We start from the raw sequence: 13,029 nt of genomic DNA, 5'->3' as shown, positions 1-13,029 counted from the left end.
CAAAGTGCTGGGATTACAGGTGTGAGCCACTGCACCCGGCCCGTGACACACTTTTAAACAATCAGATCTTGTGAGAAGAGGATAATACCAAATGGATGATCCTAAACCAATCACTAGCCCCCAGGCCTCACCCTCAACATTGGAGATTACCATTTGACAAGAGTTTTGGATGGGATCACAGATCCAAACTATTGTATCAATACATATTTAACACATATACTTTGCAATACATGTACTTTAAAGAAAATTTGGAAAATACCTGGCTGAGCAGGGTGGCTCATGCCTGTAATCTCAGCACTTTGGGAGGCTGAGGCCGATGGATCAGTTGAGGCCAGGAGTTTGAGACAAGCCTGGCCAACATGGCAAAATCCTGTCTCTCCTAAATATATAAACATTAGTCGGGCATAGTGGTACGTGCCTGTAATCCCAGCTACTCGGGAGACTGAGGCATAAAAATCACTTGAACCCAGGAGATGGAGGTTGCAGTGAACCGAGATGGTGCCACTGCACTCCAGCCTGTGTGACAGAGCAAAATCCTGTCTCAAAAAAATAAAAATGAAGAAAATTAAATTTGGAAAATACTCCCAAAATTCAGTTTTTAAAAAAGTCATCTATAGTCATCTAAAGTGGGTCATTTTTTCTTGCTGGAACGTGTGCCATCCAGTTCCCCTCCTGGGTGGCAACAAATGTTAAAGTAGTCTTCTAGAAATATGTATGTATATATATTCTCTACCCATTCATGTAATTGTGGTTCACATTTTTGTGGATTTCTTTTCAGTGCCTTTGATGTGTATATGTTTCAGATTGCTGTCATCATGTAGTGCATCAAATTTTATACTCTGCTTTTTTCTTGCCCTTTTCCTGTAATGTTGTATCATGACATTTTCTCCTGTTGTTCTGTAGTCTTTAAAAACTAATTTTCAGTGGCTGCATAATACTTGGTTTAGTTTCTCAAAAAAAAGTTTAACTTCTGATTATAAAGATAGTAATTACTCTTTAAAGAAACTTGGGGCTGGGCGTGGTGGCTCACGCCTGTAATCCCAGCACTTTGCCCAGGCTGAGGCAGGAGGATCGCTTGAGGTCAGGAGTTCGAGACCAGCCTGGCCAGCATAGTGAAACTCATCTCTACTACAAATACAAAAATTAGCTGGGCATGGTGATGCGTGCCTGTAATCAATCCCAGCTACTCTGGAGGGTGAAGCACCAGAATTGCTTGAACTCGGTAGGCAGAGGTTGCAGTGAGCCGAGATGGTGCCAGTGCACTCCAGCCTGGGCAATAGAATGAGACCGTGTCTCAAAAAAATAAAAAATAAAAATAAAAATAAAGAGAACTTGGAAGTAAGATAATGCCATATTCATCTACTTCAAGATGAGTATTTTTTCAAATGTTCACATCTCTGAAATTGGGATGCTTCTTACAATAGCTGTCAGCCAGGTTACCTTCACTTAGTTGTCACTATCTATATGAGTAAACTGGATCATGGCAGTTCATTATGAGGTAAGTGCATTGCTGGTACTGTATTTGTTGAATTCAATTGTTTTAAAAATATTTTCAAAAAGATAGTGTGATTTAGCACTGAAAAGAAAAGCTTTCATGAACACAGGCACAGAAACAGGACAGTGAAGAGTAAATTTCATACTAGTGAAGCAAATATTTGTTGTTGGAGGAAGGACTGGAATTTCCTAATTCTATGTCAAGCAACCAAACTCTTCATAGCCCGAGAAAGGAAGGTACCAGCTACCCTCAACTTGGTAAGGCTGGGTCATTTTTTTTTTTTTTTTTTGCTGGAAGACGTGCAAATAGATTGTGTATCATGGGCCTTTGCAGAATAAGTATTGATGGCTTGAAAGAAAACTCCAGACACAGTAGTAAAGGACGCCAAGAATTGCCACATGACCATTGTTTTAGAAGACACAGAGGATGATATTGTGTAGACATCAATGACTCAGTGTTGGGCTCTGAATGGAAAGAAACTTTAGGAATACCTGAACAAACCAGTTTATTTATTTCACTTGTTTTTCCTTTTTTTTTTGATGCATGAATGATACTTAAAAAGAAACCCACAAAGCTATGTTTAAGCCTAAAAGAATTCTTTTGATAAGAGTAATTTTAATTTTTTAATTTTTTGAAACAGTCTCACTGTGTCACACAGGAGCAATCTCGGCTCACTGCAACCTCCACCTTCCGGGGCTAAAGCAGTTCTTTTTTTTTTTTCTTCCCCCCCACAGGAAGAAAAAGTACTTTTTATTTAATGACCAAGTACACACATATTCACACACACACATATAACTAAAAAAATTTTTTTTGCTCTTATCACGTGGGATGCATTGTGAAATGTTCTACATTCTTTCATTTAAAGAAAAATGCTGATCACGTTTTAGTAAAAATATTTCACAAATCACTAATATATTACAATGCATAACTGCTCTAGAGCATTAACAATGCTAAGCTATAATTTTAGGGAAATAGATACTGGTGCTCCTTCTTAGAATTAGCCCATGTGGTATTTTAGGTACTCAACTCAGAGAAAAAAAATGTTAACATAGCCTTGTTACCATGTATCCAGCCTGGACATGGTACATGCTTTTAATGAGCTTAAATCATCTACTTTCCTAGGCCCAAGATCTGAGGAAATGACTTGCAACTATGTAACAGGACCCTTTGTCTGCACTATACATTTTTTTTTTTTTTTTTTTTTTGAGACAGAGTCTCGCTCTGTCGCCCAGGCTGGAGTGCAGTGGCCGGATCTCAGCTCACTGCAAGCTCCGCCTCCTGGGTTTACGCCATTCTCCTGCCTCAGCCTCCCGAGTAGCTGGGACTATAGGCGCCCGCCACCTCACCCAGCTAGTTTTTTTGTATTTTTTAGTAGAGACGGGGTTTCACCATGATAGCCAGGATGGTCTCGATCTCCTGACCTCTTGATCCGCCCGTCTCGGCCTCCCTAAGTGCTGGGATTACAGGCTTGAGCCACCGCGCCCGGCCTGTACTATACATTTTATATGTCTTTTTGTAAATTGTTTCACTTGTTCCTCACAAGGACTCTGTAAGGTAGGGAGGGGGAAATATCAGCTACACTTTATAGATAATGAAGTTAAGATTCAGAGAAGTTAAGTGACTTTCTCAGTTACCATATACCTAGTACAAAGCAGAGACAAAATAAGAACTATTAACTTTTAGGTTGGAGGCCCTTTTCTCTAAACCACATAGCTTCTGAGAGTATAATCTAACCCAAAATATTTTTTTTCTGCTTCATCCTCATTTTCTTATTGTTAATTCAACTTTTTACAGAATACCATAAAAGACCTAATTCTAAATTCATCATGCTAAATTTATGCTTCTCTATCAATGTAAACTTATGGCCACAGAACACACTTTTTTTTGGAAAGCACTGTCACTTTGGCTCTAAAGGAACATAAGCAATATAAAAAGCCCCAGAGGCCAAGGAAATTGAAGAGAAGTCAGAAGAAGGGATATCAAATGGAATGTATTAATGAATTTTACCCCCTTTAAGCTTGTACTTTTGTGAGAGGGTTCAATGGAGAGCTTTAATGCAGATGAGACTTGAAGCTTTTGAAGAAGATCTAAGTCTTGATGAGGTTATTCAAATTCAGATCTTGAATGCATAATGATGATAGGCTATGGTCTTCAAAAACATTGTACTTGATGCTCTTCCACAGTGCTAGGATTGGAATGCCACAATACATATTGATTCATGTTTTTGTCCATTAATGATCTGTGGGTTTCTTTAAATAAAGTCCATTTTAGAGTCCATAGATACCAGTGTTCTGCAAAACTGTTGGGGATTGGAGGCTCCCCAAAAACCCCAGACACTCCGCCCTGCCCATGGCATCACCCTTAAAGTGATTCTTGTACCTCAGCCTCCTGAATAGCTGGTTATAGCCACGTGCCACCATGCCCAGCTAAGTTTTGTATTTTTAGTAGAGACAAGGTTTCACCGTGTTGGCCAAGCTGATCTTGAACTCCTGACCTCAAGCAATCTGCCTACCTCAGCCTCCCAAAGTGCTGGGATTACAGGTGTGAACCACTGTACACAGTCTAATAAAAGTAATTTTTAAGTAAAATTAAAGTTTATGTGCAAAGAAAGCATTTGGTGTTAGCTTATTTGCCAGGAAGGTTTTTTTTTTTTTTTCCTAATTGTATGTAAAGTAAAATTGTGTCTTACAAGGATGGAGTCTTGGAGTTGATGAAACACAGTTAAGAAATAACTGGGTGTGTAGCATGGTTTGCTTAACTCTTCTCTACTAATACTCAATACTTTAACTTACTTTCTCTTTTTTGGAACTTCTCAACTTTTATCATTGTTACTTGTAATAGTAATTACTATATAAACTTAACCTACTTAATCCTTTACAATAAATAAAATATTTATACATTTAATGATTTGATAATAAATTCCTATGGTTCAAAAGGTGCAAAGGATATACAGGGAAAAGTCTCCCGCCCAAGACTGTCCCTAGCCATCCAGTTCCCCTCCTGGAGGGGCAACCAGTGTCGAAATATTCTTCTAGAAATATATATATATATTCTACTTATTCCTCTCCCTTTTTATAATACTAATTGTGGCATTCTCTATGCCACTATTGTCTTGATATTTACTGGTTGCTCTTGCTTACATTATATACATTAAAAACTTACATGCAAAATTTGTAGCCACACAATAGTGCCAGCAAGTTGGCAAGCAAGTATGATTACAGCTTAACAGATAATTATACTGAGGCCCAAAGAGGTGAAAGTGATTTCCTCAGTGATGGAGCTTAAACTCAGACCTGAGTCTTCTAACCCTGTGAGGTGAGCACAGGAATTCGATATGTGAGTGAACTAGTTTCTTTCAAGTCACACCATTCTTCCTTGAAATGCCAGTTAACATTCAAAACTCCTGGGTGCTGGTTGGAGTCTATCAATAGGGATCCACACGTGGCCTTTCAGGGATCATTAAGTGCGGGTAGAACTGTTGATCACACCTCTAAAGGGGCCATGGATTCTGCATACCGGCAGTGCAAAAGCATAGAGGTGTGGGAAAACCTTGTGAGGTAGAGGGAATTGGTCTGTACTGCTGGCTTTTCCTGCCCCTGGCTGTTCATGTAACCTCTTCAGGATTTGCCTTAGCAGTTCTATCACAGAGCAGTTCTATCATAGAGCTCATTTATCTATGCAGTATTGCAACGAATGTAAACAATTCCCCTGCACCGTGATAGTGGAGGTGCTGACGGGCACATAGCAGAGAGGTAAGCAAAAAGGAACTGTTCCACAGAGATTTCTGTAGCTCTTGCATTTCTGAGCCTGTCCTCGGTCCCCTTGTGTGACCTCAGTTGCTCCCAAGTTAAATTCTCTTTTGACCACTCCTAATGCTGCTTCCTGAATGCTTTCCAAGTATAATTCGTTTTACTTACGAGGAAATGGGTTCAGATATATTCGATACTACTAGAATTGGCCAGTGGTATACTGGTGGACATTTAAAGGTCAACCCTCGGGGAGAAAACATGGCCCTGATTTGTAGCTTTTGCTGGCTTCTGTGATGTTCATACTTCCATCTTGGCTGATTAAATTTGAAGTGAAGGGGATAAATGCAGGATGGCCAGAGAGGTGGTTACTGAAATGATCAGCGTGTCCAGAGCCATATGGTGAAATCAGGAGAGTTTGTATAGATAGGACAGTGTTTGGCTTAGTTCAGAGATGGTGTCCCATAAAGGGAATCTAGTTGTGGTATAATCCCCGATCCCCACTGGTGCAGTGTTAGACTTTGGCTCAAGTGCCAAAGTCTCCACATTCAGAGCCCTAGGACTTACCACATAACCAGTGGTGACTAGGGTGATTGGGATGGTGGTTGGGGAGGCAAAGTAGAGAGATTAGCGCTTCCTTGGTGCTAAGTGCTTCCATACATTAATTCATTAGCCTAGTAGTAAAACCTGGCACCTATCCTTCTCCCAGAACTCTCTCCTGGGCTGCTTTTCTTCCATATCCTCAGCACCTGGGGGCCTGGGGATGTCTTCTACCTGAGGAGGTGGGAGGCTAGGCTTGGAGGTAAGGCAGAGCTACATGTGACTGACTTCTTGCCTGCCCTCTTCCAGCTGTGTACCTTGAGTAGGTAACTTCATCTCTTTACAATTCAATTTCCTAATGTATAAAATGGAAATGATCATACCTACTTCTCTGGTATCTTTACAGCAGGAAGTAGACTCCTATGACCCAACTTGTCTCTAACCCACTCCTGAGGCCTAGGAGCCTCCTCCCACCAGGAGAATTCCTTCCAGCTACCAAGATTGGTGTGTAAAGGCAGCATCCCCAGCATACAGCAGCTCTGACCCACTATCTCGTGTTCTAGGAATTAACCGACTTGCAGAGGGATCCTCCTGCCCAGTGTTCCGCGGGACCCGTGGGTGATGACTGTAAGTATTTTGGGGAGCTTCAGGTTGTAGGAGGATTGTAATTAAGATACCCAAATTTAGGCCGGGTGTGGTGGCTCATGCCTGTAATCCTAGCACTTTGGGAAGCCAAGGTGGGTGGATTACCTGAGGTCAGGAGTTTGAAACTAGACTGGCTAACATGGCAAAACCCTGTCTCTACTAAAAGTACAAAAATTAGCTGGGCATGCTGGCACGCACCTGTAATCCCAGCTACTTGGGAGGCTGAGGCAGGAGAATCGCTTGAACCCGGGAGGCAGAGGTTACAGTGAGCCGAGATCGTGCCACTGCACTCCAGTCTGGGCAACAGACTCTGTCTAAAAAACAAACAAACAAGCAAAACCAAACAACCAAATTATCAGCCAAGCAGTATTTAAGAAAACCAATCAGTTATTTTCCCTTCATTTGCTTGTGAATGGCTTTTTCATTTGAGGTCTAGGCCATGAGTTCACAGCAGCCTGGCTGGTCAGGTTATACTCAAAGTAGAACCTGCATTGCCTCTCATGTCACATAGTCACCGCTTCCCTCTTCTGGCGCATGAGAAAGCCAGCTTGGCCTGAGGACTCACATCGGCTGCTGGAAAGTGCCCTTGGCCAAGTCAAACTTGGGTGCTGGTGTAAATATTGTTGGAGTTGGTCTAGAGGACCTGGTGCTGCTGCAGCTCCTGGGAGCAGAGCAGGACAGCCGAGGAGGGGCCGGGCAGGGTAGGGCAGTGGCCACTTGCCTCTGCCAAGGGAAAGGGCAATCCCTATTATTTTCTCCCACTTCCACTCTTCCCTGGGGGATACTGAAGAAGCAGTTCTGGGCAGCTTCTTGGGAGAGAGAGGGAGAAGCAGCACTGCCTGTTCCAGGCCTCTGCCGTCCCTCACAGGTGGTGGCTGAGGCTGAGCTGCCCAGCACTGCTTCAGGGTTTCCAGGTCTGTCCTCTGCCCACTCACTTTGCCTCCACTTTGCGGGCTTCTTGGGCTCTGGACCACCAATCCTTGCCTGTGAGGCTTCAGTAACTGCAGCCGTAGGAAAGTAGGTGGGGAGGGGAGATACTATGTGTTCAAGGAGAGTGGTGTCAGAGGTACATATACCAAAGAATCAAAAACAGACTGAGACAGAATGTGTATGCCAATGTTCACAGCACCATTATTCATGATTTTCAGAAGCTGGTAACAACCCAAGTGTCCATCAGTGGAAAATAGATAAACAAAATATGGTTCTGATACACATTACAAGATGAAAACCTGCGAAGTGAAATAAGCCAGAAAGAAAATAATGAATATATGATTCCACTTACATGAAATATCTAGATTAGGCAAATTCATAGAGACAGATGGTAGATGAGAGATTACCTGAGGCTGACGGGAGGGGAAATGGGAGAAATATTGTTTCATGGGTACAGAATTTGTTGGGGGTGATGGAAAGTTTTAGAAATGGATGGGGAGATGGTTTTACAGCATCATGAAGGCATATAATGCCACAGAATTGTACACTTAAAAGTTGTTTAAATTGTGTATTATATATTTTTTACTACAATAAAACAAAAATTTCACAAAGCTGGAAAAAAAAGAGGGCATGCCAACATATGTGTGCCTGCATGTCCTGGGAGGGGACTGAGCTTAGAGGAGCCAGGGGTAGGCAGATGGAGCCACTGAAAATGGAGGACTCTAAAGGCTCTACGTGGGAGTTTAAATCTCATTTTTGGAATAGAGCAGAAATGTTTCCCAGCTGCCTATGCAGAGTGTAAGAAACAAGAACGTCTCTGCTCTACTGTCTCCTGGTACCTGCTCATCACTCTGCTCCTCACTAATCAGCGATTACCTCATGTTGTCCTCACAAGCACCCCAGGTCTCTATAGCATGCTTCCCCTCTTACCTGTCACTTAAGATAATATCAGATTAAACTGGGGTTGCTGTAAACTTGAACTAGGTCTTGATTAGCCTTAGCTGTCTAGAGGCAGCTCCCTGATGCTCAGCTCAGCTCAAACTTACCTTGCACCAGAGCCCAGGCTAAGAGAGGCTAGCATCAAGGCCAGCCACCACAGTCAGAGCTCAGTGGGTGGAAGCTAGCCTTTGGGGCCATTTCACACCCGCCTCGTGGGCTCACAGCCATTTCCAGCATCCCTCCTCTGTATCTTTTCTCATCCTCTTGCTTTTGGGGCCTTCTCCTCTGACTCTGCCCTCAAGCCCTGCTTAGTGTCCCAGCAGCCCTCAGGGTTAAAGTGAACAACACCAGAGGATTCTAACCTGTTCTGAAATATATTATCAAAAACACTTTTATTTAATAAAGAATTCCATTCACATTAACATTAGGCAAAGATATATCTTCTTTCAACTAATGATTAGCATGAATTGGAATAAAAACAGTCAAAGCAAAAAAAAAAAAACTGTGATATTTTCATTAACTCAGACAGCCTTATTATAAGTAAAGGTGTTCTCTTCAGCACCATTTTTTCGAAATATTGAAAAGCGCTCATGGGCCACCTTGACTACTTTTGAACACCTCTAGGGGCTTAGGAAACTTCTGCTTTAGTCCCTGCACTTGTGATCCCACCCCAAACCTTGGTGCTTTCCTGGACCTCCTGTTGGATAGAGCCTGTGGGGTACTTAAATAGGTGACAGGAAGCCCAGGACAGGACCAGGTCTGAAACTTTGGGCTAATTCCATATCCACTATGAATCCATGAGACAGAATTCTCTTGAGAATAACAGGTCCTTCAGATGATCCCAGCAACCCATTCCTGTGGGTGAGTAGGCATTTTCCACAAAGGCCCTAGAGTCAATATCCCTGGGACCATTTGTATGACTTGGGAACCTTGAATGTGAGTGTTTGGGCCACACTAGGTTAGCCTTGCTGAAACACAGGAGCTGTTCTGGGAATGGGTAGAGCAGTGAAAGTCGCCTGAGATGCTGGAGAGGGTGTAGGGTGTGATGTGCAGCAAGAGGAGGCTCTAAACTCCTGCCAAATGGTGGTGACCTGGAAGAGAAGCATGAGAGGGGTTCATCGTGACCTTGTTACTGAGTGCCCAGAACACAGGGCACTGTCCAGGGGGTGGGCAGGAGAGGACTCAGATGGAGGCAGCACCCGTGAGGCTCCAGGGCCATGGGCAGTTGGCTCCTGAGAGAGACTCTTTGAAGAGGGCTTCAGAATAGATCAGGGGAAGAACCAAGGAATAGAAGGGTTTATACAGAGCAGTAAGGAAAACGGCTGAAACCTAGCCAAGGCTTCAATTCTTTGCAAAGAACTGACTAAATTGTAGTCACTGGCATTTGTGTAGTAAAGAATTTAATCTTGGCTAAGCATAGTGTCTCACGTCTGTAATCCCAGCACTTTGGGAGGCTGAGGCTAGCAGATTTCTTGAGCCCAGCCTGGGCAACATGGTGAAACCCCATCTCTACAAAACAACAACAACATAAATAATTTAATCTTGTCCCCAAAAGATCTGGCCATCATCCTTAACACATAGGGGGCGATCTCTAAGATATCATACCTGATAGGAATGTCTTTGTTTGGCTGGAAGCTTTAATGCACACCAACAATGTGATTTAGGGTGAGGAATGGCCACACCAAGTAGACCAACCATGTGATTTAAGATGAGAGCCTAGCCCGGGCAACATAGCAAGACCCCATCTCTAGAAAAATGAAAAAATAAAAGTAAAAAAATTAGCCAGATGTGGTGGCACATACCTGTTGTCCCAGCTCCTCAGGAGGTTGAGGCAGAAGGATAGCTTGAACTCAGAAGTTTGAGACTGCAGTGAGCTATAATCATGCCACTGCCCACCAGCCTGGGTGGCAGAGTGAGACCATCTCAAAAAAATAAAAAAATAAAGTGGGGACTTGGATCATGCCTGGTGGAGCCGGAGACTGGAGCCTGAGATCAGCCCTATGGGCATTCAAATCAGTCAGTCATGCTCTCAGGGTAGAGCCCCAATAAGAATTCTAAATACGGAGGCTCCAGTGAGCATCCCTGATTGGGTGCTCTGTGTGTGTTGCCGTACAGCAGTGCCAGGAGAGTAACACATCCCGACTCCACGGAGAGAGAAGAATGGAAGCTCTGCATTTGGACCCTCCTGATGTTAACTTATGCTGTTTCCCTGTGATAACCGGCAATCTTGAGCACACCCGCTTTCACTGAGCTCTGGGAGTGCTAGGCAGTTATCGCATCTTGGGTGGTTTGGGGAACCCCAGTCTTGCAGTTGGTGTCAGAAGTGAGTGCATCTCGTGTGGACAGTGCCCTGTAATTTAGCAGTGCGTTTTCAGTAGAATAGACATGTTTCTTGGGGGGTCTCTTACATGCCCATCTCTCTTTTGTCTTGTAGTGTTCCACTGGCAGGCCACCATCATGGGCCCGGTAGGTAGTAGCTGCTGAGCACACCACTCCAGTTTTGATTCTTACACTTTGGGCTTAGCACATGCACTGATCTCTTCCTGTGTCTCATCATTCCAGAATGACAGTCCTTACCAAGGAGGTGTTTTCTTCCTGACCATCCACTTTCCTACGGATTACCCGTTCAAGCCCCCAAAGGTGAGGTGCCCCTCACAACTCCCCTGATGTTTGGATGAAGGACAGCATGTGACAAGGGGCCCTTCAAGTCAGGTATAGGTAAAAAGAGCTGTACGTGGGGCTTCTCTGAGGGCCCACCGCTCCACCGTGTGGTGACAGCCTCCCAGGACTTTAACCACTGGACTTTGGGAATTAGCACCTGTTGTGACCAAGGGTCAGTGGAGTGAGCTGGTGCTGGTCTCCTTACTGAGGCCACAGTTTGAATGCTTCTCCTTGTGACTGTAGCTGAGTCTGGTCATGTCTCCAGGCTCTGGCTCCCTTCTCTGCGGTCCCTTAGAGTTAGGACAGGGGTTCTCAGCTGGGGTGATTTTGCTATTGCCCCAGGGACATTTGGGCAACATCTTGGGATATTTTGGGTTATCAAAACTGTGGTGAGGGGGTACTACTGGTATCTAGTGGGCAAAGGCCAGGGTATCCCAGGGATTCCCTACAGTGCCTAGAACAGCCTCCCTTCCCATGACAGAGAATGATCAGCCCCAAGTGTCAATAGTGCCAAGGTGAACACACCCTGGTTTAGGACTGGTGAGTCACACCTTCACTTTCCTTTATTAAGTTAAAAGAATAGCAAGCCTCCTTTGCCCTTCATGCACACACCATCCCATCAGTGGAGTTTTAGAGAGCAGTGCCACCAAAGGGAAGGAGAAGCCCAGGGAGCTGCCTCAACCACCCTGCCCTAGCATGTCTTGTGCACTGCAGGTCGTCTCATCCCCTGGACCCTTGCACCTCATACTGCTTCTTACCTGGGCTCTGCATGGGTGGCTGAGCCTGCTCTGAGGCTCACAGTCCTGTGGAGGAGGCAGGGCATTTAGCGTGTGAGCCAGTCAGCACTGTCAGCACTGGGGAGGAGCACAAGCAGTGGTTAGCAGCAGGAGCTGGGGTGGTGGGGAGATCGCCCTGAGAAGGGGGAACTGCAGAAGCTCAGCAAGGGGCCAGACGGGTCCCCAGGAAACTGCCCCAGGGGAGTGAGTGTGTGAGGAGTTGGGAAGGAGGCCAGAGGGGTACGGATGGCCCCAGGAGTAGGGCCTGCACGCGGTTGTGGGGATTGCCACACCAAAACGATCACTCTGCTGCCTTGTGGAGAAGAGGCTGGGTTCAAGTGATTCTCCTGCCTCAGCCTCCTGAGTAGCTGGGACTACAGGCACTTGCCATCACATGTGGCTAATTTTTGTATTATTTTTAGTAGAGACAGGGTTTCACAATGTTGGTGAGGCTGGTCTCGAACTCCTGGCCTCTGGTGATCCACTTGCTTCCACCTCCCAAAGTGCTGGGATTCCAAGTGTCAGCCACCACGCCTGGCCAGGTTGTGCATTTTGGCAAGACTTACTCAAAAGTCCTGCATCTGCATCGGACACCTTAGCCGAGGGGTTGTGACGTTGCTGTGTCTTACTACCTTGACTTGGCCTTGATGACTCAGTTTGAGTCAGAGGCTTAGCTGCTGTTTTACGTGTTGTTTATCTGAGTCAGTGTGAAGAAGCCACTTCTGTGCTCGCCAGCTGCAGCTCTGTCCAGACATCGCCACCAGAGGCTACCTGGTGCCTGAGCATTTTAAATCTTGGTTAAATATGCTTAGGATCCCAGAGACCTTTTAAGCTTTTGGCAAGGGAGTAGGGTGTGCTGAGCAGGGCAATGACAGATGCTAAAATAGCTTTGCCACATTAGAGTACAACTGCTGTTCAAGGGGGTTTGGTTGAAAAATCATAAACATGCTTCACGGTGCTCTGATCCACCCCTTCTCCCTTACCTCTGGAGAGACTGTGGCAGTGTCTATCAAGTAGTAATTTTCTAGCTTATCTCTTTCATTACTGTGTGAGCAGCTGAGGATTTTCCTTAAACAGATATGGATGTAGTCCTGAATGTCTGTTGGGCGTTTTCAGGGTAACTAATTGCCCAAGGACAAAGGAGAAACAGTGATTATTATTATTTCTAAATTATTATTATTATTTTTTTTGAGACATAGTTTCACTCTTGCCACCCAGGATAGAGTGCAGTGGCATGATCTCGGGTCACTGCAAGCTCCTCCTCTTGGGTTCAAGTGATTCTCCTGCCTCAGCCTCC

At 44.7% G+C, this 13,029-nt stretch overlaps 1 protein-coding gene across 3 annotated transcripts in view; it reads left to right on the top strand.

The window, feature by feature from the left end:
- Positions 1 to 13,029, top strand: part of UBE2D4 (ubiquitin-conjugating enzyme E2D 4 (putative)) — a 28,178-nt gene that overhangs the window by 6,294 nt on the left and 8,855 nt on the right. For 2 of the 3 annotated variants that reach the window (XM_011958781.1, XM_011958782.1), the window contains exons 2-4: positions 6,345 to 6,408; positions 10,730 to 10,761; positions 10,858 to 10,935. In XM_011958781.1, the coding sequence (XP_011814171.1) occupies positions 6,345 to 6,408; positions 10,730 to 10,761; positions 10,858 to 10,935 (174 nt within the window). The remainder of the gene's footprint in view (positions 1 to 6,344; positions 6,409 to 10,729; positions 10,762 to 10,857; positions 10,936 to 13,029) is intronic. The other variant, XM_011958783.1, reaches the window with a different exon arrangement.

Source organism: Colobus angolensis, unplaced genomic scaffold (genome assembly GCF_000951035.1).
Source record: "Colobus angolensis palliatus isolate OR3802 unplaced genomic scaffold, Cang.pa_1.0 Scaffold475, whole genome shotgun sequence".
In the NCBI taxonomy this organism is placed as follows: Eukaryota; Metazoa; Chordata; class Mammalia; order Primates; family Cercopithecidae; genus Colobus; species Colobus angolensis.
This window is presented reverse-complemented; position numbering and strand designations above follow the sequence as displayed.